General features: G+C 50.3%; 3 protein-coding genes across 8 annotated transcripts in view; 2 read left to right on the top strand and 1 right to left on the bottom strand.

Moving 5' to 3' along the window:
- The first annotated feature begins 115 nt into the window (after positions 1 to 115).
- LOC100115770 (E3 ubiquitin-protein ligase Hakai) lies at positions 116 to 4,012 on the top strand. Of its 2 annotated transcripts, none has more exons than XM_016989475.3 (7): positions 116 to 232; positions 345 to 505; positions 773 to 883; positions 959 to 1,354; positions 1,470 to 1,658; positions 1,741 to 2,207; positions 2,290 to 4,012. In XM_016989475.3, exons 3-7 carry the CDS (start codon positions 776 to 778, stop codon positions 2,603 to 2,605), a joined length of 1,476 nt encoding a protein of 491 aa, XP_016844964.1. In that variant the 5' UTR covers positions 116 to 232; positions 345 to 505; positions 773 to 775; the 3' UTR covers positions 2,606 to 4,012. The 2 variants fall into 2 exon arrangements, with proteins under 2 accessions (XP_016844964.1, XP_016844965.1); XM_016989476.3 differs by having other exon boundaries at positions 124 to 245.
- A 134-nt stretch (positions 4,013 to 4,146) lies between these two features.
- Positions 4,147 to 8,003, bottom strand: LOC100115816 (transmembrane protein 115). Its single transcript, XM_001600385.6, has 4 exons — positions 7,039 to 8,003; positions 6,696 to 6,951; positions 6,438 to 6,614; positions 4,147 to 6,350 (listed from the first exon to the last, which is right to left on the bottom strand). Exons 1-4 carry the CDS (start codon positions 7,487 to 7,489, stop codon positions 6,140 to 6,142), a joined length of 1,095 nt encoding a protein of 364 aa, XP_001600435.1. The 5' UTR covers positions 7,490 to 8,003; the 3' UTR covers positions 4,147 to 6,139.
- Positions 7,997 to 26,070, top strand: part of LOC100678593 — a 72,462-nt gene continuing 54,388 nt past the window's right edge. For 3 of the 5 annotated variants that reach the window (XM_016989474.3, XM_031921216.2, XM_031921214.2), the window contains exon 1: positions 10,635 to 10,945. In XM_016989474.3, coding sequence (XP_016844963.1) covers positions 10,839 to 10,945 — 107 coding nt within the window. In that variant the 5' untranslated portion in view covers positions 10,635 to 10,838. Of the gene's footprint in view, positions 8,212 to 8,639; positions 8,871 to 10,634; positions 10,946 to 26,070 lie in introns of those variants that run through there. The other 2 variants (XM_008218547.4, XM_008218546.4) reach the window with 2 other exon arrangements.

Raw genomic sequence — 26,070 nt, 5'->3', positions numbered from 1 at the left:
GCCACAAGGCCTTTCCCTTTCCTAGTCTAAAACGCGTTTTAGCCTATTTCGTATAGGTGGCGTATAGGCGCTTCCGTAAGAATGCCTTATCTTGATTTATTATAATTTATTTCCCTGCACTTCTTCTACAGTCTGCTTAGCCCAGAAGTATACTTATAGCCCGCGCATCCGGCGCATCTCGATTCTCAGGCCTCAGCACGACTCATGTGTATTGTTGTACTATTGTGTATAGGTATACATCTTGGGTATACATATATATATATATATATTCCTCATATGCCGCGGTATATGTGTATATAGGATATATACACGGAGGTCCATCATCTGTTATATATACTTTATAGGTAGTACAGAGGCCGCAGGGAGACTGTATACTGTATAGCAGTAGCGGGCAGAGCAGCATTTTCGTGGATTCTGAGTGTCTATAATCCGGGACGATCCGTGTGCTGCTGCGTTGGAAAACCTAATAGTATTAACGAGCTCCGCTCGGAGAAGAGAGTCGAGCGTAAGTTTTGCGCTTGTCTGCGAATGTTACTTGAATCACTTGAACAAGTATTAGGCGTTGTTTACTGCGACCGCTTCTAAATTCGAGTCTTGGACATAACCTGGTTATTTTTCTTGATTTATGCATATGCCTGAAAAATGCCATGGTTTTTGACTTGACTAGCCTGAAACTTTTTTTTGCAATTAATGACCATTCATTTTTTATTAATATTGGATGACATTTTCAAGATAAAACATGAACGATTTCTGTTTTCTGATCTTTTGCTAGTCAATGGACATGGAGGAAGAGAATGGCAAGAGAAGCAGAGGCAGAAATAGAGGCCGTGTAAGAGGCAGGGGCAGAGGACGAGCAAGAGGTCGTACTAAAAAAGCCGTCAAGGTAATTCATCTGAATCTACTCATTTCGTGTACTCGTTTCAGTTCTGCGATTGTGGATTTGTTTATTATTTTATAGGTCATTGAAAGTGATGACGAGGATATTCCTCAATCTTCGGAAGAAAATGCAATGGATACAAGTGTACCTGAATCAGAGCCAGCACAGGAGCAAGTGCACCAATCAATGCAGCAGATACATTCGGTACCACATGCACAGCAAGTACAGCCAGTGCCACAAGTGCTGCTGCAAGTGACGCCCATTCACCAGTCCACACTGGAACCCCAGTTTGATTTAGAAGCAGATATTTCGCAATTGGAAGCACCCACATTTACCACAATTAACAGAGGGCCTCCAGAACCAATGCTCAGGTTAAGATGGGACCATCGCGTAAATTTGATTGGTGAAAAAGTTTTAAATCCAATGATCCATTGCTGTGACAAGTGTTTGAAGCCAATTCTCATCTATGGTCGAATGGTGAGAAATCTCCCAAGTTTTTGAGCTGCCTGTGCTTGAGATAACTATAAAAAAACCAGAAATCTAGAAACTGGATAATCTTGTATTCACAGTTATGTGCCTGTTTGCTTCACAGATTCCCTGCAAACATGTATTTTGTTTGTCCTGTGCCAAAAGAGAAGACAAAGTGTGTCCAAGATGTATGGAAAAGGTTTCCAGAGTAGAACAAACTGGCTTGGGTACAGTATTCATGTGTACACATGGAGGAACTAGATATGGTAATGCTGGTTGCCGAAGAACGTATCTTAGTCAAAGGGATCTGCAGGTATTCACATTTTCTTGTGCACTTTTTCCAATTTTTGCATTTACAAAAGTTACTTTATCCTGCATTGTTTTTCACCATCTAGGCCCACATAAACCATCGGCACGTTTCAACACCGGCGTCTCAAGTGGTTCAGAACATGCACGTGGACGGTGGGCAGGGTTATGCGGGTCATCCAAAAAACGCGGAGTTGCTGCTAGAGGCGCAGCTTATGGCCAAGGGTGGCGGGCCAAATAATCGCATGAAGGCCATGGCCGCAAGTCACATGGTGCCGGGTGTAGTGATGGGTAACGACCCGCGCGTCAACTCGGTCGGCCAGCAGTCTTCGTCGTTAGATCATCGGCAGCCTCCTCAGCATAGACATTACTCCCAGAACTCGGCTGCAGTGCAGCAGCAGCAGCAGCAGCAGGCTAGCAACGCGCAAATGAGATCGAATTTGATTACGGTACCGATACAGGATACCACTACCACCATCAGCTCACACGAATTGCAGCAGCCAAGTCATCATTATTACCATCCGGATAATCACGTCAATGCTAGTTTGACGGCAAGGTAAGACAAAATTAATCTATTTTCATCTCGATATCATTTAGAGATTCAAGACTTTCTTCAAGTCGTTAATTTACTTTTGCAGACACGTCGTACTCTCGGGTCAAGCACCACCACCTCCGCCTCAAGTCAGCTACGGTGGCTACGGAGTCAGTGTCGGGCCACCTCCACCGCCACCTTCGCAAACACAGCAATACTATGGAGCTCAACACGGACACCCCTCGCAGATGGCCTACGTGACGGCCCAGCAACAGCAGCAACAACAATACGGTGCTTCGGGACCATCTCAGGCACGCTCTGCTTATGTCCAGGAAACACAGTACACTGTAGCTCAGGCGCAACAGCCGCCACAAACGCAGCAACAACAGTGGGCCCAACATCAGCAGCAGTTTTTCAGATAGAGATGATCAATTAGAGATAGGCCGATTGATTTGCGCGAAGTAAGACAGAGAAAAAGTGCTTTGCCGTGAATTATTTATAACTCCTGCAAGCAAACAAATGGACCTACGGCACTCGTGTTAATCTTGTGTTGAGTCGACTTGTGAAAAATTGAAATTTGTACAGATTAAGCACAAAAATTCATCCGACTATTACGGGAACTCGAATCGGATGTGACTCGGATTAATTGTTGTACATAAGTATTAGCTTTAGTACTTGTTGCTCTATTAACTTTTAATAGACGTTCAATTAGTGTGAAAAAAACTGGGAAACATAATGATGCATCAAAGCCGTAACAGGTAAAAGTACCTTTTTTATCGATCCTATGGTTGCATCAATTTCATTTTTCAAATTATAATAAATTTCACTTGGATCTTCGCCATTTCGTTCTAGTTGACAGTTGAACTAGAAATTTTTTTTGGATACCTTATACTCTGATTTTTGTGTACTGATATCCATTGATATATTATATTTATATATTATATTATTGTGTATGATTATACATGTAACGTTTAATGGGTAACAATCCAACCGTCTTAAACATAAAGTATGAATTAATAATGGAACAAGTATCAGCATGACCAAACCAGTTTACTGTTTATCAAGAGAGGTGGGTGGGGGGGGGGGGGTATATATTGAAGTTACATAATGAATAACTCGGGAAAGTACGTTTTGACGCCATTAGATTCCATGAAATAAAAAAACATGTATATATAAAAAATATAAAAGCAAAATGGGAATTACTAGTATTTATTGCCAAGTTACATGTACTTACCACGTTTGTACTTGGTTAACTTTATCTTGGAAAAAAATATTCTTCTTTTTCGACGAATGTAATTCAAATTTAATCTAATTTGGTAGCCAAGTACACGAAAATCAGCAAGTTCACAAGTTTTTAGTGCAGTAATAGTAGTTAATGAATTCCCCCAGATGCCAGTATTTTATTATACCTTGAAAATTTACTTGGTATAAACTTGAAAATCAATTATAAAATATCTTGATTATCTAGCTAATTACATTGGATAGAAATATATTTTTACAAAAAATCATCTTTTAGCTGAAACAAATCAAAATGAAACTATTATATATTAATAAAATTATTGTTTTACATTCTAACTACAGAGATTACTCAAGTAAATAATAAACTTGAATGACGATTAAATGAGCATTGGATGTATCAAGAAATTTATAACGAATGATTTGTGTTTCCTATATGGGAAGCAAGTTGAAGAACAGAGTATCGCTGTCCAAAAATTTCAGATAAACAGAATAATATTGTTGGCATATTTTATATTTTTCATCAAACGAAGGTGACCAAGCCCGAGTCGTGCTTGTAGAGCAATAAATAGAGCAGTAGAATTTTTTTAAAACCTTGATAATATGTTTGAACCTTTTGTTGTGTGAACCCAAATTTATTGGTCGTTGATATAATGACATTATTCAATTAACCACAAATGAAGAAATGAGAATTTTATACGTAAATAAAATACAAAATACGGATAAATTAAATTTTCTATTATAATTCAAATTGCATGGACCATCACATATGTACAAAAGTATTATTATTAGCGTCATTAATACAGTAATAATAGTGGCTAATTTTTATTACTAGGATATATCATTTTTAACAAAGTTAATTTTGATCGGTATTGATCGATTTCGATTTCGTAAATTTCAACGCAACAATGATTTACGTCGCAGAGCTGTATAAGCTAAGGCGACAGCCGGTTACAAAAATTAATATCTTGTGGTATAAATGCTGATTATATTTTCGATAGTTTTTCGTCTTATTGTCTTTTACGTTGTTAATTGACAATAAAGTAATGGCGTTGCTCAAAGTACGAAGCCAAGACGGTCTACATAAACGAATGTACATTTAAATATTTCAAGAATTTCTTGATCGCATCATACATTACACATGAAAATAGGTATTCTCTTAGTTTGAATTCGTAGTTTATTATTATCCTACTTGTAATTTATCGTTTAGCTTTGTACACACACGCACACACTGCATACACACGTTAGCAACTTTCAGTCACTATACTGTTGATCCCATGACAGCGCGTATTCATGTGCTTGCAACTCATTCGTGCATAAAATTTAAAATTATATTTATATCTAATATCCTGATCGTAATACAATTTTATAACACACGAGATTCATTGGAATTAAGTATTACTTGCAATGTTCAAAATCGATTCGTTGATTTAAATAAATAAACCAAGAAAATGATAGGATGTATGTACATAAACTATACTCAAGATCAAACCGATAAAGTATATACACAATACTTTTCATCAAGGAAATTTGTACAGTGCATAAAAATTGTTAATTTTTTCATCATTCTTTTATATTTTAAATATATATATATATTTATTTATTTATTTATATCATGATTTCTTCCAAGCTTTTTTGGTTTTAATATGTATAATATATAAACTATCTCAATCGTTTAACTGCGAATAAAGTATTTTCGTCTAAATTATATGCATAAACCCTTAACTTTTAAAATCTATCTTTATATATGTATATATTGTAGCATTATTACTCGCACAATTGAACAATTTTGTACAACGTATTAAAAACACGCGAATGAGTTGCAAGCCATAACAGATTGCCCTTTCAATTTACTGATACTATCTGTTCCAACATGCTCAAGTAAATCTCTTGAGAAATCAAATTTTATTGATGCCTTGATTATGTTAAAACATACTCAAAATTATATTTAAATTCAATCTAAAAATATTATGTATGTATTTGAAATTGATTTTGGCCTAATTTTGAACTTTTATAAAACAAATGTAATATCAAAACATCAATAACTCTGATTTTTTCATACACTTCACACTTTTTTTCAATAGTTGCATTCGTTATGAGTTTGTACAGCTTTGTTTTTACAAATAATGAGACTAATGCACAGCCTCTGAATGAAGTTTATCTGAAGTATCTTGAGCAAAGCATATATTAATGCTTTTAATTTATATATATATACATATACATATATATATATATATATATATATATATATAATATATTTAAAATAAAAATAAAAATAGAATCAACTTACGACAGTTTCATTACACATTTTAAACTTTGTAAATCTTGCAGTGGAAACCAATAACCATTATTCATAAATACAACAAGAAAATTACACTAGCTCTTTCTCTCTACACACAGTTAACTTGACAAACGCAGTTGGGGATTCAATATAATATGGCATGATATTCAATAAGTCGTCGCTTTGAACCTAATGCTCCCGGTACTTTTTTTAACAAAAAATAAAAAATAAATGACCATTTTTCAAGGAAGAACATATTATAAAAGTCGCAAAACTCGGTCGTCTTATCGAATATTGCCATGATTATGATTAGCTCGCTTAGGAACGCTTTCCTCTTTTTCATATTCGTAAAAAGCTCTCTGTCGTTCTGATCGTTCACGCACTTTTATTCTTGGACGCAAGACTCGTCGGGATTCGTCGACGAGTCTTGGGCTGCGGATCACGTGCTGTTACTTGTCGACGGATGATTGTGAATGTTAACGCTGATCTGCGGTATGAGGGGCGAGGGCAGAGGTTTCGGTATCGCGGGTTCCGGAATTTGAACGGATACGGCAGAGGTCACGGGCGAGTGCTTTTTACTTCTATCTTGTTGCCAGGGTTTAGCGTGGTCCTTACTTAACCTTTCACTGAGGGCTTTTAAAGCAATTTGTCTGTAAATTCATGTTTTGAATGAATGTTTAATAAATATTACAATGCATATATCGATGAAGTAGAGCAATTTAAGTAGATGCACAAACCTGCGTCGTTCGCTGTCATGGGGATCAATTCCAGGTAAATTGATGACTAATCCAGGTGGCGCATTAGACATGTCAAATCTGCGTACAACTTTTCTGCAGAGACCAATTCTTACGAGAAAGCCATGAATTGTGTTACCAACTAGTGCAATCGGAGGTTGCAACACATTTGGAAAGAAGCTGCAGGGAGAAAAAAGAATAGATAAAGATGGCAGTGGGAATAGAATGACAAGTTACAGCCTTTCTTGGATGTATCTTCACCTTGCAAATGTAAAATTGTCAGCCATATCACCCTTGGAGCCATTATTATGCCTCTGATAAAATCTAAGGTACATCCAGGATATTAACAAGCCACTCAAGAACATTGTTGGATGTGTGCCCTCCAATAATCGGCAAAGCCAAAGCAATAAATATCCTATCCACACCATCAAAGGTATATTTCGATTAGTTATTTTACCTATTGGTGTTTTGATCAAGATATGATCCGGCATGATTTGCTTAACTGCAACAGTGACACCTGTGCAAAGTAGAAGAGAATTAGTCAGCGCGTGCTTATAAAAGCTTAAGAAGCATACAAGAGTCCAGTGCTGGAACGTGTGCAAACCTGCGATGTATCCTGTTAGTCCGTGGATATGTATGTCAAAGAGTAGGTCAGTATCTCCAGTGCAAAAATACAGCACCAGGTAAAACATAGAGGAGAGTACGGCTACTCCAAAGTTAACGATAGCAAAGAAGGTCATCATCTCCATTGCCCCCCACAGTGGCTCAATGAGCTTGCCGCAGAGTCCAACTGTAACCACATCCACGACCACCTCCCAGAAGTGAATCTCGAGGAAGCAGAAGGTGAAGGCCGTCCAGATCCAGAAGGCCGGGGGCAGCAGGTAGCCCGGGGTTACGCTGAGCACGAGAACCGCGTTCTCGGAGAAAGAGAGCCCGTAGGAAAAGAGCACGACGATGCAGATGAATTTGACGCTGGTGCTGGTGTTGCCCAGTAGAGCGGCGAACTGCTGGCGCAGATACGGGATGTCCCTGCCGAAGCTCTTGATCGCTGCCATGACGAGATTCGCGAGGACGTTGCTTCCGCTTTTCTCTTGCTCTGTGTGTTTTTCACACAGCTCCTCTCTTACGGTGGGCCTTTTCTAGATGTATGTATGTACCTATGCCTATTTCTGCAGTAAGTATGAGCCGTGTTCGTACTCGTGTATTCTAACCTAACATGGTGTAGCCGTCGTCGATCCTGCAGAGTGCAGAGTGCAGAGTGCTGCGCTAGCGCGCTACAGGCTGCAGCTGTAACGCTGTAATCTGCTAACACTGCTGACTGCTTGGCCAGTTGGCCCTCCTTTTTGGGGTTATGGGTTTATTATGCCTATACGTGTAAGTCGGGTCTCTATTCTCTATCGTCGACGACGTTTTGACCAAGTGTCCCGCGGGGGGAATGCAGCTGTTTTATGTTGTTACGTTACAGTTTCTCGAGAGCAGGGCGCTGATGCGGTCTCGACTGATCATGGGTCATGGCTACAATCCACACGCACTTATTGTTAGATTGTTACTTACTCCGGTTCGTGCTGTCACCTGACGTTTGAGTTTCGACTTGGCGCATATATGCGGATATAATACACATACTTGTTAGCGACGTGCAACGTAACCAGTGCGAGCACTAAGCAGTCACAGTCAAGTCGAGATATATAGGTATATACATAGAATACAATTGTATAATGTTTAATGTGTAGCGCGAAGCAGTGCTTATTTATGATGCAATGGATGGATGCATAAGTAGGTAGGTATAAGTAATATGGACTCGAGCGGAAATAGCAGGATATCGGTACCTATATATTAAATTATACATAGAGAGATAGCCCAGTGTATAGTGAGATGCAATGCACGTATAGCTCGAGTTTGTCTAGGTTATGAATTTCAATGTTTCGTTTTCGTGAAGATTGAGTAAACATGTAGGTACTAGGTACTTATAGGCACTCACTGGCCGCTGGGGGAGGATGGGGCTACATTGTCGGGGGGGGGGGGGCACTTGCGTGCATACACCTTTCTGCAACTTGTATTATACAAGTGGCATCTCTCATCGAAACGCAAACATTTGGTGTTTGGACCGTCGAGCAGAAGTTTGCCAATCTAGCCCCATCCTAGCTGCCCTAGATTTTTAATCGAATCGACGCTGTTATATCGTATCATTAATTTTCTTTCGAACAGGTGATGGCATAAATCAAAATAAAGTCCGGCGTAAATGAAGCTGCAGGAGGTGCGGCCGCAATACGGGATCAAACGAACTGCGCCACAATCGAACATGAACTTTCTCCCGCTGCAGAGACGGCGCCGTCGACGGAGCCGAGGACGTCCGCGGCGCAGGATCACAGTATCACACTGGCCAGTGCAGCTCTCTGCCGCTGCGCAGAGACTCGGAGAGCGGCTGCCGCCTATCGCGTGAGTAAGTATAGTTATACGTATAGAGAGTCGTGCGCATCTGTTCGGACTCCGGAGTCTGCGACGCGCCGGCTCGTTTCCTTCCGCTTTTGTCGATCCCGGCAATTACGCGCGTGTCACACTGCTGCGTGCGAGCGTCCGGCGGCCTCCTCGACTCGGAATTTTTGTTGCTCGGGAAGGAGAGAGCCGAGGGAGTGACGGATTGACAGTTGAATTAATTGAATTTATGGATCGCGGACGGCCGGCTCCGGGAGATTTGACGCGCTGCACAAATAGCTGCTTGTCGTTCTCGCGGGGGCATTCCCGGGTTCCCGGATTGACGTTCGTTATGCGCGCGAGTGTCGATTACAGAGAGGCGCAGAGAGTCGCTACACAGTCGTCGGAGATCCGCCGAGTGCGGACACGTCGGTGCGGGCGGGCCGGCAGCTTTGGCCCGCGCGCTCGTGATCATTGGGCGGAGAAACACGTGTGTGTATGTACGCAGGCGTTTGTCGAGGCGGATCGTAAATTTTTATGGGCCGCGCTGTAATGCAGGCAGGCAAAACGCCTAATTTCGCTGGTAATTCCGCGAAAAAGAGCCGCCGCGAGTAATAAACTGCCGAGTTTCCTTCCTCTCGAATTGCCTTTCTCGGAAGCGTAGTATAACTCGTCGCTCGCGCGCGGCAAATAATGCGCAGCTCTGTGCGCCGCGCATAGCTATGGTAGATAGCGGCTTTTCAAATGTTGACGAGCTGCAGCCCGAGTGCCAGGTCGACCGTTCTGCGCGTCCACGCCGCGGGCCAGGCCATCCTTCGTCGTAGCTGTAAGAGTTCAGATACATGCATATGCATAACCGAGAGAAGAAGAAGCTGCGGCCAGTGCGCGTCGGCGCTGCAGCGCTCGGATATTGCAATCGCTTGCTCTGAGCATTATTCTGCACCTGTGCAGGATCTCGAAAGAGGGAGAGGCACGCACGCTGGCGGCCAATTACCCGCCGACTGTCTAATTGATCAGTCATCCTCGCATATAGGGGCGCGTACGCAGGCAGGAGGCTAACGGCCCTAATGGGAACACCGCGCGGCGCATTAGCGCTAAGAGGTAGTTCCGTTTGATGCGAGTTAACAGCTCGCTGACACGTGTTACGCATTGAGAATTCGAGCGCGTCTCCAGCTCGACAGGCCCAATTACAAGCGAATTTCATTAGACGTCTCGCAGCCACGCTCGACTGTCGAGAGGGGCTGTCTGCCGCTCCATACGCTCCTGCAGCATAATTCCGATAAAACACGAGCCTGCACCGAGGCGAGGAGCAAGTGTCGGGATCGCTCTGCGCTCACGGAGAGCATATCGGGAGCCGCTTATCGGGAAAATTCGTTCTGTTTTACGCTGGAACACAAGGGCGTTCGATTACGCAGACGGCGCTTTTATCGCAGGAACGTGCTCGCCGCGCTCCGTCGCGCGATTTCGCACTCTTCAACGTCCGGTGCAGGCTGCAGTCGGGCCCGAACTTGGCCGACGCGCTATCGGCTATCAAAGTTTAATTCGAGGCGGCCCTCTCCTCGGGATAATCCCGCGCTCGGCGGCTGCGGAACACGCGTAGATTTGTCCGGCCGCGCGGGGGAGCGAGAGGGAAAGGGGCACGCGTGCGGACGCATCCAGCCGCGGATAATGGGGGATGAGTAGCTCGGCGCCGAAACGCGCGCGCGCACCGGCCGGAGAGGGATGAATGGGGAGCGCCGGGCCGCGGCGCGCCTGCGCGCGGCCAGCACGGGCCAGGCGGGGAGTCGGTGCGCCGGCAGTTGCCGGCGAGCCGCGAGAGAGCCAGCACGTCCAGCAGCCAGCCGAACTCGCCGCAGCAGCCCATGCAGAGCCTCCGAGTGGAGCGCGAGAGCGAGTGATGCCGCCGACGCGCCGCCCGTGAGCCGGCGCACTGTGCAGGAGTGCGAGGGCCGCAGTTGTAGTTGTCGCGTCCGCAGCGGGATACAGCGGGATATGTCAGAGCCTCCCGCCGGCCGCGGGGACGACCTCACCGAGTGCTCCCGCTGCAGCGGCCCCCAAGGCGAGCTGCCCTCGCTCCGAGCTCGACGCAACGCCAGGAGGTTGGTGGCCCTTTCTCCCTACTCGGCGTTACCGGGCCTGTTGATTCCCCCGTCGGACACGCTGCGACGGAATTTTTCAGCCGCCGCGGCAGTGGGACTGCGCTCTGTGCCGTTGTGCCTTCCTATCGACCCGCCTAGCCCGCCGACGCCGGCTCGCTAAAAACTCGCTCCGCTCATTCCCCACCCCCCACCCCCCTTCCTCCTTTCTCGCAATGTTGTCTGCGCGCCGAGGGAATTTCCTCCTTCGGTCCCGATCGACGGTGCAGACGAATGAAATTCAGCCGAGCAGGACAAAAACAGGTACCGCACTGTAATCTCGCTGCTGTGAAGTAATAACGCCCGCCGCCTGCTCCTTGATCATTTCAACGGGCTGCCCGCGCGTGACCTTAATTTCCCGGAAAATTAGCTGTGTGTGCGGAGGCCGGCTTCCCTGTTTCTGTTTGTTCTTTTTCATTTCTCGCTGCTGTACTACTCGCGCCGAAGAATACACAATTAGCGCGAGCTGGGAGAAATTTTTTCAACTCGAGTGCGCGCAATTAGAGAGATTGCCTGGCGTTATTCGCGTATAAGCGAGAGCCTGCTCGGCTTTTGTTAACGACGCTGACGCGCGGGCGGGCGCACTGCGCATCGCTGCCCCTCGGACAATTGCGTTGTTTTGCCGAATTGTTGGGAGCTCGAATTCCGTACGACAAAAGAATCGACCAATCGAAATTCCGAATCTTGTTCACGCGCGAAAGATGGGAGCCAGTGCTTCAGTTTTAGTAGCCTCTACTCGCATTCGGCATTATTTTATGCGGAGTAAGAAAATTCATATCTCCGCGCGGGGGCTGCGGGGGAATTACCATTTAAAGAGCCTCGAAAGCGCATTTGTCAAGCTAAAATGGCAATCTTACCTCCTCGTGTGTACTTTCCCTCGTATTTGGAGTCGTCGCGGCTTCTCTCAAATATAGGAGCGCGTTTTTCACGCCGGCGAATCTAAGCGGGGCATCTAAGCGCAGCTCGAAAAAGTGGCACTGGGAGCGATTTGCAGGTTTACAGGAGAAAACAAAACAACTCGACTTTTGACGCGTTAGCCGGAAGGAAAAGCTGGCTCAGCGGCGCCTCGGCGCGCGGTGTGCTTTGCATTTTACAATGGGCAAATGATATTATGTAAAGCGCCGCGGCTCCCGCGTACATACACGTATTCCTTATACCTTCTTTCTGCCCCTTCCCTGGGACTCGAAAGAAGCTTGGACGTCTTTCGCGCGTGCATCGACGAATTGATCAGTTGAGTTTTTTAAGCGAACGCGCCGCATTATAAAATCGTTATAAAATCAGCGCGGAAATATGAAGAAGGAGGGAGGAAACGAGAGCTAGAAGCAAGAGGGCCGGAAGAGATTTATACATATCCGAGGGGGGCTCCTGCGTCGCGCCACGCCACGCCGGGGCCATAAAATGGGTAATCTCTCTCTCTCTCTCTCTCTCTCTCTCTCTCTCTCTCTCCCTCCGCCGGAGCCACTCGCGCGCAGGATCCCCGGTAATTGTGTTTTATTGTTGACTCGCTCGCGACTGACTTTTTCAGGCTTAGCCGGCGCGCCCGCGTGGAAGCTTCATCCATATAATGTACGTGCGTCTCAAACGGGAAACTCGAAGGAAAATGCGACGCGATAATTAGCCCGGATCCGTCGGAGCTTTCGCGAACGTTATCGCTAATTTAACGAAGCCGATTTGAATTTGAACGTGCTGCGCCGGGCTAATAAAGTATTGCCATTGCAGCGGCGGCGGCCTTTTGTCGAAAGTTTCGCTGCGCACGCGGGGCCCGGCCGCTGCGTGCACACCAGCCGTACAGTAGCGAAGCTCCATTGCGGCCGCGTTCATTGTCGACGGGGCCAACTTGGCTTGTTAATGCTCGACGATAAAGCGGCCCTTTGTCGCATAGTAATACGCGGCGACGCGCGAGGCTTTTTCGCGGGCCCGATACTGCGCCGCATAAGCTTTGCGTCAGCGCGCGGATAATACCCATACGTATCGGCGCCGGGGCGGATGAACAGTGCTAGAGCTCTGCTGCACTTGACTAGCTCGAGAATTTCATTTCCTGCGTTTGCATTTCCACCTTAATAAAGCGCGCCCCTCGAGCGGCTTGAAAGTCTCGCGGCGTCAGCGACAACGAATGCACTTTTAATAAATTGCCCTCGAGTAGGCTGTTCATGAAACGCTTCACGCTCGATCGCTTGAGCCGGCGCGCGTTATGAGTATAGCTGTTTCCCTGATTTTTCACTACTCCCTCTCTCGAGTCGAAGAGCCGAGCTGCTGCATCTAATTGTGGGCGCGGCTCAGAAAAACGGAAAAAAACCAAAAACGGTTGTCAGAGAGCCATTCACGCTGCACGGGAAAAAGTTGGACGGTATGATCAACGCCCTTTCGAGTCATCGAGTCATCGGGTAATCCATAAATTCATGCAATTTTAAGAGCAGTAATAGACGCGGCCGCGGGCTGCAATATTACCCGGAGTCGTAAAATTTCCGCGGGCGCGGCCTAATAAACCGAGATTCCTCTCGCGCCATAAATGACGTTTACGACACGCGTCCCCCGTTTCAGCAGTATCTTGGCCGCGAGAAATGTAAAGTCCTCCCGCTCTTTTTTCATCTGCGCGCACATATGCGTCTCTCATCCCGACTGAAGCGCCTTTTTCGCGCGAATCCTCTCGCTGCCGGCCGGGGCTAGGAAAAATTTGAAATCCGGCTGCTTGTCTGGCTTGCTTCCCGTTTCGAGAGAGAGCCCTCGACGAATTAATCGAAATTCTTCTCGATAAGCTCTCATTAGCCCGCAGCGAGCGAACGAGGCGAACGCGAGCAAACAAAGCGGCACGGTCTGCTCAGAGCAATCTCGAAATTCCTGGAGCGTCGGGCAGCGTTGCATAAGCCGCCATGGGAAATTCGCCATGGGAAATTCGAGCCTTTGGGGGGAATGCGAGATGACGACGGCGCGCAACAATGTGTCCCGGCCGCTGGCCGCTCGCGACGTTTTTCGCACTAGCCGAGAGAGCAGAGGGCGAGATTTAGATTGTTTCGGGAGCGGAGGCCTTGGCCGGGCTCTTTGCTAATGGTCATTGCAGCTGCTTTGACAAACTTCCGCTCTTCAACAGCTCGAGCAGTTCCAACTCGAACGGAACTATCGCTCGGGACTCTTGGAGTGATTTGACGCCGGCATAAATCAGCCGGTGAGTCGATAGAGCCGTGTGATTGAAATCGGAAAAAGACTTAGGCGCTCCTATTGCCGGCCGTTTCAAGAAAAATTGATGCCTCGAGCGGAACGCGAGAACCTCTGCCAACGGGCCTTCGCATCAAGCCCTAAATGGGCAAAATTGAAAGTGCCTACTTCTCGGCGCCCCGAGATTCCACTTCTTTGCTCGGCCAGCGCAAGCAGGGAGCAAACTCGCTTCTCCGAATCGGACTGCCGGAACAATGCCTTGCGCGAACTTTTCGATTCCGACACAGCTCGTATTGTCCCTGTCCCTGTCACCGAGGCGCACAATTACGCAAATAATTGCAGCTCGCGCTCGCCTCGCCGAGTGGCTCTCGAAAACTTTACTCCTATTCTCGAGCTTCGTCTTCGCTCTTCCTTCTAATTCGCCTCGCTATAACGCGGACGAGCGCAGTGATACATCTGCGATCGAATCTTTTCTGCGCCGTCTGCTTCTGCCGAGAGCACGTCGCGGTCGGCTAGTTTGTCACTCGGCTAGCTCTGCAGCTGGGCTTCCAAAACTTCCTTCGTTTTAATAATAATCCCCTCGAACCGCCCGTAGGGCCTAATTAATTAACTAATGAACTGATCGGCGGGTGCATGACAACGGGATTATGATCGCCGATGAGCCGCGGTCGCACCCTTGTTTAGCCGTGTCTTTCAGCAAAATTCAGCGAGTGCTGTGAGAGGACCGCTTCAAGCACGAAAAAAAAACACACAATAATGAAAAGCCAAGGTATAAAAGGCGCAGTTCAAACATTGCATTACACGGCGAGGAAACGAGTATGCTTTGAACTTTGCGGGGGCCGATAAATCAGGTTTAACCTCGAGCGTCGAGCGTCCGCCTGTTTCTGTTTGTTGCCAATTAAAAAAAGGCGCGCGGCGTTTGCGTATACGTACAACGTTCGCGCAACGCGTGCGTATATTGTAGGACGTCCCGGGGGTTTTATTTATCTTCTCCGCGCATTAATGCGCTGCAGTGTTATCTGCGGCCGCGAGGCTTTGCACACAAAGCTGCTTTCGCGGCGTTTTTTCCGAACAGCAGACTTGATAATCGAAGGGGCGCCCCCTTAGCCCCGCGTCCTCCGCGTCCTGAATAATTTATGCCCTCGCTCGTCCTCGCTTTCGCACACGTCGACGACGGCGCCTCACGAAATATGGCCGCAATGAAAAGTGCGAAAGAGACGAACGCCGGATGATTAAGGGCTGGCAAGTCTCGCAGGCGGCTCACGTGCGCGACTGCGATATTTTTTGAGGAGTCATTTTTCAAGATTTGGCCGCGCTGCAGCGGGCCTCTTCGTTTGTCAGCGTTTGTCAGCGTTTGTCTGGCGAGCTTCGGCGAAGGGAAGGGCAAGAAAAATCAGTAGAACGCGCGGCAGTAGTCGGGCTCCCGATGCTATCGGACGCACGCGAGAAATAATTATCGTCGGCGGCGGGGCCGCGAGATTGGACCGGCGATAAGGCCGGCTGATACTTTTTCTATTATTACCCCGGCCCCGCGGCTGGGCTACTCCTTTCGATCTTAATCGCCGAACGGGCTGTCTCCGCTCCAGAAGGCCCACTGCGTGCGGATGATTTTTCCTCGCTTATTAACTTGGAAATGAACGCGAGTTTGGCAATTCAGTGAGTAAGCGCGTTTAATCTCGGCCCCCGCGTAATCGCGCGAGCATCGGTCACTTTTGCGCTAAAGTGGTAAGCCGGATATTTTTTCGCTGCCGCCGGTAAAAGTTGCGAGACCCGCATGGCTGATTCCTGCAATCTCGGCTCAAAATGCGCGATTCCAGTATTGTGCAGCTCGTCGCGGGTTTGAAATTTTCACAGAGAGCCGCAGAGAGGACGTTTCGAGCGGGGCCAGTGCCTCCCGATCCTCGGTGGGCCGACACGCGCAGGCATCCACCTAGCTCGTACATTACAGCGGAAACGCCGGGCATCGCGGACCGGGCGGTCAGATCAGTCCGCGCAAGCAATGTCGCCGAGCTCGCTCGCTCTTATTCCGGTAGGGATCGTATGGATTAGCGCCGTGCGCTCTCACTAGCCGCGGACGCGGCTGCAGTCTGTCAAGGGCAAAAACAGCCTCGCCGAAATAAAGCCGAAACTTGGAACCGAAAAGAAAGTCCAAAAAGGCTGTCTCGAGCCAAATCGAATTCAATAACAAGGCCGGCTGATGAGAGAGAAAAGCGAAGAAACGGGCCACCGGCGTACCTACCAACTTTTTCGATAACGCCGCGCGGCAAATTTGATTTACAGCCGCACAGCTGCTGGCGCAGCGATACAATGGCCACGGGGCGAGAGTTTAGTAGACGACAATAAGAAGAAGAGTCGCGCGCGGGCGACAGCTATCGACTATTCAGATTGCTCGAGAAAACGAAAGCTTGCCGTTACGGGCTTTCTCGCGCGTGAAAACTCCGAGCCCGTAATCTGTTCGGAGAGCGCCGCCAAGTGGGCCGATGTTTCTCCCGATAGTGGCGCGCTCTCGATTGGCTCTTACTTTCCGGGGACTCGCAGGCAGATGATGTATGGGCCGGCGATGAAGCGCTTGAATTATCGAGTGCGCCCCGGAGCCGAGAGCTTCTCGAAACGAAAACGCGCTAAAGAAGGTGCGCGGAGACGCGTATACACTGTACATTATACGGCGAGGCCGAGTTAACGAGTGGCGAGGGCGCGAGGCGCGGAATTGTTCTGTCGTAAACGAGTCTAAACCGAAGCCTTACTCCTCGCTCGGCGGCTAAATAACATTTTCCGAGAAGCCGGCCGAGCAGAGAGAGAGAGAGAGAGAGAGAGAGAGAAAAGCCGCTGCAGGAGAAAAAGTGCTCGACCGTAAGTAAGAAGCGAGAAAGACTAAGTAGGCCTGCTGGAGTGGCCTTTTCGAGGAGAGCGAGCGAGAGAGGTAGAACCGATTAGCCGGGCTCCACAAAGAATCTCTCGCCGAGTATGTGTTTTAAGCCGTCGAGCAGCGGTGGCTTTATGACGTTAATGACATGCACGCGCCTCCTTTATGCGTCGGCAGTTGCTGCTGTCGAGGGACTCGAATCGCGAAAGGAGCTGATGGGCTTTCCCATTTAGCCGCCGCGGTCGGGATATTCGATCGGAGCCATGCGCGGGCCGAGCGAGAAGAGACGGAGACGGCTGAAAGAGAGCCGGAAGTCGGCCCTAATCTTAATTTCTATCCTTATCGCTCTCAAAATCTGTGACAGCTGCTTTCGCTCGAAAAGCTCGGAAAGCATAATTCGGCCAGCTCTTTAAAGAGATGGAGCTTCCGAAGAAACACTGACAAGCCGAGCCGACCTTTGAAAAAGACTCCATCATCGGCTTCCACATAGCTCCGCTGGAAATTCCTTATGAGGTAGGCATCTGGCTCGTTTCAGTTTGTCCCTTTTTTATTTCTCACACTGCAGCGGGGACATTTTTCGAATTATCCGAGTCCGCAGTGCCGGAAGTAGCGGAAGAATGCGCGAGGGGGGACTTGCTTTTCTGGCTTTTTGCCTCGCGCTCGCGCGGCGGTTATGCTCAACGTTTTCGCCGGGAAATTTTTTTCAACAATTTTTCAATTAAACTTCCCCCCGCCGGGAATTCCAAGAATTTCGAAAACTCCCGCGAGCCGCTCAGGTAGGTTCGTTGGATAACAAGGATAAACAGATCTTCTCCGGCGAATTCCTCTGCAGAGCTCCTAATCAGAGCTGCAGCTACACTTGCGTGTGCAGCACAAAGCGGGCGCGAGTCGCGCCGCAGCTGCGTACGAATGCCATGGCTCTCTGCGTGCAACGGATTACTTTCTTTGTCTCGAGGTATGCATATGTATATCGCGCGCTGGCTGCTGCTGTAGTTGCTGTTGCTGACGCGCTCGAGGATGAGCTTGGAGCGCAGTGAATGAGGCTCGGGGATTCTCCGCGGCAGTGGTTTTGCTTCTTGCGCTGCGCGCGCATTGTTTCGTTCGCGAGGGGATGCCTGTATTTTCGTTGAATTTCAGCTCCTAGATAATCGTTTTCGATTTCGCCACTCCCTGCACCAGGGCAAGCAGTAATGAAGTGCCGGGCGTTAATGGACATCGCGTGATATCGCTCCTCGTCGTTGGGTGGGAGCGTCATTAGCGCCGGCCTCGGGGCTGGCTGCGAGGAAAAAAGACCGACGCATCAATGCACGCAGGCGGCAGACAGATCATGAATGAATTACGTCGCGTGATCTCGACGATAAAGTCGCTCGAGCCTCCGCGCGGAGGGCTCAATTTCGCGGGGCGCGCCGAAAGTGGCCCTCGTTCTGCTCGTTCCACGGCTGCGCTGGACGACGGCGGGCTGCGAAAGGCGCGAAAGGCGCGAAAGGCGCGAAAGGGGGTCAGGCGCGGCCATGCAAGCTCCGAGACGGAACACGTTACGTCGGCGAATCGCCGGCCAAACTGCAGGGAACGGCCAAGAGGCGGGCGAGGAAATTCGGATTGCACCGCTCGGATCTCGGAATCCTAGCACTACACTCGATGCCGCTCGCTTTATCGATAAACGCTGCCCTCTCTCTCGCTCTCTCTCTCTCTCTTCGTCCCCTTTGCGCGTCCCTTCGCCGCCCCGCTTTGTCCGACTTTGCTATTCCGCCGCATTAGGACGAGGGGAGCAGCGGTATAAACGCTGTGCACTCGACGCGTGTCCTTCGATTGATTTGTCGCCGCCGGAAGAGCCGGTCGGAAGTCCGTTTCCCGTACACCTGTGTAAGAGCCGAAAGAAGCGGCTTCGTTTCTTTGGAACTGGCCCGAGCCTCGCTCTCCGCGGATTAATGGCAGGACAGAGAATCGCCGGGGACAAGAAGGGGATCGAAAGAATCATGAGCGGCGGCAGCGGGTGGGAGGGAACAATTTCGCGGAAGAGCGGAGGAGAAGTAAAGTGCAGCGGAAGATAGAGCCGGCCCGATGGGATTGGAAAGGCAAGGGGGAGAGGGAGATAAGGGCGCGTGATTTAGATTAAGATTCTATTTGAGAGAGAGAGAGAGAGAGAGCGCGCGGGATTATCGGCGGACGGACACGTTGGCCGCGGGAAAGGAATTTTTGCACAAGGAGCGCGGAAGAAGCCGGAGAAAGACGGAGGAAGACGGCGCACAAGGGGGCTGGCCCGGCCTGGGCTCGGGATCGTGCATGGCAAGTCGCGAGTCGCTAACCCCTGTTCTAATTAAGCCCAGACTAACCCGGAAGTTAGGATTATTACTTGCGGGGGTTGCCGCCCGGCGAAAGAAGAGCTGCGAGCCCCTTCCAGCGCCGCTTTGGCGCCGGGCCAAGTCGAGGACGGGAATGCTCCCGACGCCCTTTCCGCACGTGACGCCACGCCGGGATTCCGGCGCGTATCCGATTTTGCACCGCGCCTGACGCCAAGTGCGCTGCCGAACGGTCCCCGCGCTTCGCTTCGGTTGCGGCCTTTTTATCTTGCTCGAGCAACGATCGCCGACATCTGCACTCGGCAAACAGAGGGAGACCGCGAGAGCGGAAGGGTAACAAAGAAGAAAGGGGGCCCGCCCGCGGATTGAGCTCTCGCCGGGTGAAAACGGCGCTAACGGCGCTAATTCGCATCGCGCGGCGGAGAGGAGGCGTGGGGGGTGGGGAGGGGGAGAGTGAGCGATAATACATCTTTCCCGTCACGTAGCTCGCGCGATAGCATTATGATAATGCCACGCGAGGATAAGAAGATCGGAGAGGAGGAAAATGTGGACGCGACGACGTCGGCGGCGACAATGCGTAAGCGGCGAGCTCTCAATCGAATTCCGCTTTTCTTCGATTCGCCGACCGGAATCCACGATGCGTTTTCCTCGAGCGCGCTCTGCCAGCGGGGGCGAGGTAAACTTTTCCAGCGGAGGCTCCCCGCAGCTTTTTAATTCAGGCCGGATCAAGCGGAGCAGCACGTAATCGATGCCAAAACAAGCTGCCGCGGCAGTGCGCGCGCGCTTTAATTTCACTCGTTTGTTCCTCTCATCTTCCTCGAAATGGTACTTTTGGTCGGACGCATCGCGTAGGTGCGCGCATACGGGGGGCGAGGGTGCCCCAGCCGCTGATTAGCGGGCAGCGCACGGACACGTGAGGGCTTGATTGGTCTTGTTAGTATCGCGCGCGCGCGCGCGTTACTAATGACGAGACTATGTACACGCGCGCGGGACAAAGATAGTCCGGCTCGATATGTGCCCTATGCGTCCATTACGTCCTGCCAACTTTCCAACTGCAGTCGGCTGCGTCTATCGGCTGATTTAGCGGGGAACGGGCCGGGGAAGTCGGATCGTAAATCAGCGGGCCGGAAAGCGGCGAATCGCAACTAACCGCCGCGCACCTGATGCACTTGGCGCATATAAGGATGCGGCGGCCGCCCTAACGCGATACACGTCGCCTCGACGGCGCGGCGCATCGATTCCGCCGGGCTTTAGCGAGGGGCCTGGGCTGCTTGCGCGCGGAGCTTATCGGATTTCCCGGGAGACACTTGCCACATACACTCCGCCGCGCGCGCGCGCACACATTATTATGCAAGAAAGTTAATTACGTTCCGCTGTCGAGCCCCAGTCGGTAATGAGCTCTGCTGTCTTGCGAGAGCGCGCTCCAGACCTCTATTAGCGCCCGATCAAGAGAGGGAGAACCCGAGAAAGTCAGGCTCGCGAGTCCCCGCCGGAAAAGTTCGAGGTGCGAAACTTTTTCGTTTTTTCCGTTCTACCGAGTCGGCTCGAAATCACAATTCGGCGTCCGATATTCTCTCGCGCGAAACTCGACTCAAAGCCGCCGCCTGCGCGATGGAAAGAGATGCGCTCGGCGATTCGAAACTTCTCCATCAGGCGCTTTCCTTCGAAATTATCGATCCCCGAAGCTCTCCGGAGCGGTAAAAAAAGTCTGCTCGCTCGTCAACCTTTGACCCCCCCCCCACCCACCCTGCTCCCTGATTCATAGATTTCGAGCCCTCTGGCGCCGGGCCCACAATGGGCTTAATACCCCCGAAACCGTCGCGAGATGAGATTCGAGCGAGCGCGGCCAGAAATCCATTGTCCGGCCTAACGAGCGCAATTTCCGAAAACAATAGCCGGGCCGCAATTGCCGCTGCGTGTTTTCCTAGTGCGGCCCGCTGCCGCTGCAAATTGGCCTTTTTGTACGCGCCGGACGTTTCGTCTCTTAGGTCCGAACGGATCGGGCTCCTGTTGCTGCGGCCGTCGCAGTTTTTCCGATTGCCCTCGTTCTTTCGAAAGCAGATTAGCATCGACGCCAGCTCGCGGAGACTCTGCTCGGCGCGAGAGGAAGCCGCATTGTCCGCGCGGCAACAAAGACTCGGCTTTCTCGAGCCCGGCCGGCCCTACTCCTCCGCGCGCGCTCTACTCGAGTCTTTAGTCTCGCGGCGAGCCGGCAAGCATTTTTCCGCGAGAGCCCGTGTCGCGCTTTTGTGCTAACCTCGAGGGGATTTCCGCCGATACCGGCTCTTCCCTCCCATTGTCTCCGGCTCTGGCGCCGGAATTCCAAATTGAGACAAGCGGCTCGATTGATTGGCGGTTGTTTTTTCCGCCTGCGGGGCGCAGCCTGAATGGGCGAGGATTGCCCATTGAATCGGTTTGTTTGCGCGTTTCTTCGCGAGAGAGAGAGACGCGTCCGTTCCTTGACCCACATAAGCCCCTCTCGCGCCGCGATCGATCAGTCCGCGAAGAGGCTGTAAACGTCCTGCAGATAATTCGTCAACGCCCGCGCGCATGTTTTTCAACAAGCGCATTTTACCGACGAGACTTACTACGCCACTAAGCGCCGGCGCGCACAAGTAGTAACGGCCCGTAATAGTGCTTCGAGTAGTAAAAGACGGCAGTATATAAGTAGTAAGAGCCAGTTTGAGGTTCGACAACAGCTCGCTCTTACGTCCCGCGCCAACAACTTTTACCTGCATGCTGCGCAGTATCAATTGACTCGAGTTGACGATTATCCGCGATCTCCTCCTCCTCTTCTTTTCTCTGCGATACACTCCTATCCCAACTCGGGCGATCGAAATTTTAATCGGCGGCGAACATAACGACTTTATGTCGGATCGTCGCCATAAAAATCCAGTCGTATTCTACGTGCGCCGAACAATCCATTTCTTCGTGGCTCGGCTGCAGAGCAGTATAAGAAGGGAAAGAGCCGAGGGAGCGAAGGACGGGGAGGGGGCAGTGGGAACGTGTGCGCAAACGCCTCGTATGCCGATTTCCGCTCGGAGCTCTCGCCGGGAGCAAATTCATCCGAGCCGAGATTGCGGAAACTTTTGTGTTTGATTTCGAGATTTGAATTTCAGTTATTCTAGATGAGATTAGCTGCCGGGCAGTCGGAGCAACTAAGACGTGTGCGCGGATCCCCGGAAAGAGTGGCTATTCGTGGGTTTCGCAAACCCCTTTCGCCTCCTAGCTCGCCGGCCGCCTCTCTTGTTTCTGCAAGAGCAGCCCGATTCCAGCAACGTACTCGCCAATCGTCGCTCGTGAAAATGTCGCCGCGCTCGACCGGCCGAACGAGAAAGAGAAGAGATGCGCGATCATGCGAGGCCTCTCGGGATTCTCGGAAAGCGATGCCTTTGACTTTGACAGCGATGATTAACGGGCGATTAACGAGTGCTCCCGATCGATGTCGAGCTCGGAAAAAAGAGCTGCAGCAGCCGATTGAATGTAGTGCACAACGGGGCGTTTTGTGATTTATCGAAAATTCCGCTTTCCCGATAAGATCAACTCGCGGCACAAAAAGGCGAAGCGCAGTTGAGCAACTGGCGAGCGAGCACAGCTCATCGAAAAATCGGGCGCACAATGGCGAAAGTTTGCCCCGGCGCTACAGCTCGCGTCAGGCAAACTCGGGGTAATTTTAACAATCGCCGGGTGTCGTGGCCGGATACGTGCGCTGGGGACATGACTAATGAGTGCTAGGCGATACAAATTGCAATTAGCGCCTCCGAGACTGCCGACACAATGCTCCTCTCAATATAGTGGCTTCATTGGCCTCGCGCGCAAACGCTGCTGCTGCTGAATGTCGCGCCTCCTTTGCGATATTCGCGAGCTTTTCAAGAGATGAGACGTTTTAACGCCGTTTTAATGTCGCACGAGTCGTAAAACTCGAGCTCGATTTTGATTTTCAGCGGCCGGCCGGTGGAAAATTGCCGGGGGCCGTTAGGAGCTCCCCTCCGAGCGCCTATCTGTTTTGGCTTTTATCGGGCTCCCGGCCCTTTGTTTCACGACGCGCTCAACGCGGATCACAGTCGCTCGGGTTCTGATGAATTTTCGATGATCATTCCTTTCGGCGGCCGCTCCCGGAATTTCCTGGCATGTTTACTCGGGAAAGTGCGAGAAGCGGGGCAGAACGTCTCTCTAACGAAGAACCCGAAAGCGGATTTTGAGCAGCGCGCTTTTTCGATGCCGCCGCTAATGAGCAATTCCGAAAATTCGGAAAATTGTCGCATCAGCGAAAACGCTATAAGCCTGCGCAGCGGCTGCGAATAAGACAGTCCGGAACCTTATTTTAGTTTGTGCCAGGCAGCTCTACGCGCTCGTCTCTCATTTCGAACGGATTTCGCGCACACGATCTCGAACTTAAACTCTCGCGGAAGCCTTGTGCAAACGCCGCGCCCGGGAAAGTTAATATATAGGGGTATTATAAAGTTTGCTTGCTCCTTAATTCTGTCGCGAGACTCTGCGCGCGTCGCTCTGCCGCGCCTCGATACCTTTTCCGAGCTGACAGTTGAATCGCGGCTCCGCTGTAATTCCGGTTCAGTGCTCGATTGTTTCGCGATTGTTTCGCGATTGTTTCGCAGCCGCGTTTTTGTGCGCCGCGCATAATCGCGCGGGCCGTGTACGCGCGGCCGGCAGCAGGCCAATTAACGCGGGAAAACTCGTTAACGCGCGAGCTAGAGCTTCCTTTTGCAGCTCCTTTGTTTGTTTTGAACTTTTTTGCGCCGCGGGCAAGGAAAGCTTTCAGCAGCGAGTGAGTTATGCACGCGCGGGAGGGGGAAAAATGAAAGTGGAATGTCAGTGGGAGATTGCGGAGTAATGTGATTTTGCGCGAAGGGAATCCCTTTGTGCTCGCGAGCTCTCCTTTCAATGCTCGCGGATTGTTTCTCGCGATAATTCCCGGAGAAAAGTTTTTTTTCCCTGGACCGGAGGCTCCTCGAGCAAATTTCGATAAACCAGCGGATGCGTACAGGGGGCAGCGCGGGCCCTCGCAATAATTCGACCGGGAGATCATTGCCGAATAAATTCGCGCGGCCCGCCTCGATTAAGTGAATTAAATTGGCCTACCACCGTTGCGGAAGAGCGCCGCGAGGCATTTTATCGAGGCTCGCGGATGAATCGTTATCTATTTTCTAATATAGGCTGGCCGCGAAAATCCGCGCCAGTCCTGGGAACAGGGACGACTCGGTTGCGCAACGAACCACCACATTTCTCTGCATCTGCGTGCGTTGCGCAAGAGATGCCGGCCGGGGAGAAAAGAGGAGCGAAAAGAAACGCGAGGCAGACGGCAGAGGGAAAAACAATCGCCGGTCGGGTACTCCCGGGACACTTGTCTGCCGCGTTGTGTTACGCGCATCGCCCGGATGCTTTTTTCCTTCCCTCCCCTACCTCCGGAATTTCATTTTCCGAAAGGCTGCGGCCCCCTTTTCCGCGCCGGAATTAGCCGGATTTTTCAACTAACGCTGCGTGAAGCGGAGGAATTAAACCAAATCATTTTCGGCCTCGCGGCATTTCGGATTAGCTATATTCGCTATACCGTAGCGTCTCCCGAGCGGCGAACATAATCGAACGCTATGCCCGGAACTCCGCGCGCGCGCGCATACAGCGCATAATTAATTTCTATTCCGCGGCTCGCCGTTCTCCCGTGTATTGCCCCGATCATTAATGCAGACGAGTAAATTTTCAAAATCACGCGTGCAGCCATCTCGGCTTTTATCTTCCGCCCGGCGCGGCCAATAAGAAAACCGTGGCCCGCCGGCGTGAAGGGATCGATAGATTTGTTCGAAAACGGGCTGCTGCTATGTACAGAGTTGTATCGAAGCGTCCGAAAATAATCCAGCGAGTTTCGCAAATAGCAAAATTAACGGCATTATAGCTTTGTCACGTGTGAGCGTGTGTGCCGAACGAGAGGCGATTCGCAGCTCGCGTTTGACCGGCCTAATACTGCTGTTATAGAACGTGAATTGCCGACTAATTGCCAATCGGGCCGCAGAGACATAGGCGCACGCGACTCTCTCGTGTAACGCTTTTTCATAATATTTCGCCGATCGGCGCTAACTGATCGCGGGGCTGCGGCTTTGAGCTTCGTCCAAGCAAAGATTTGTCCATTCGCTATTATTCGAGCCATTTGGGCCTGGCTTGTGCCAATTTCTTCGCACCGCTTGACGCCTGTATAATAGCCAAACGCGCATCGGAGCATCCGAGTCGCGCCTATTCGAACGAGCTCAGGTGCGAAAAGGAAAAATGAAAAATCGCGAAACCGAAAAGAGCTGCTGGAAACGAAGAGCGGCCGACGGGAAGGGGCAATGATCGAATCACACGGCCCTCCGCGCGCCGGGATCGATGCGGACGAGATTCGCGTCCAGCTCCCTCTCGGCGGCGCGAAAACAATGATTTGGAAGCACAACGCCGCGATGGCATTACACGGGAATTACTAGATAAACCGAGATTATCTCCTCGCCGGGCCAGGTATAAAATTAGCGGGGGCTTCGCAGGCTGCAGCAGCACCTATTTTCGGGTGGTTAAGAACGGGCAGATGCACTTTTTCAACCGGAATAGTTGCAAGTATGTATATATTCAGCCTGACTATATTCCGCCAGTACTACTGGCAGGATTCTGCGCGATAGCAAGGATTAGAGACATTAGCCATTGCGATTTTTCGGGCCCAGCTCGCAGCTCTCAGCTTGGATAATGATCGACGACGAGCTGCAGCTTCGTTCGCTCCCTCGAGAGGAACGAGC

The sequence above is a fragment of the Nasonia vitripennis genome, chromosome 1 (assembly GCF_009193385.2).
Source record: "Nasonia vitripennis strain AsymCx chromosome 1, Nvit_psr_1.1, whole genome shotgun sequence".
NCBI lineage: Eukaryota > Metazoa > Arthropoda > Insecta > Hymenoptera > Pteromalidae > Nasonia > Nasonia vitripennis.
The sequence above is the reverse complement of the archived record's forward strand: the minus strand, read 5'-3'. Positions and strand labels throughout refer to the sequence as shown.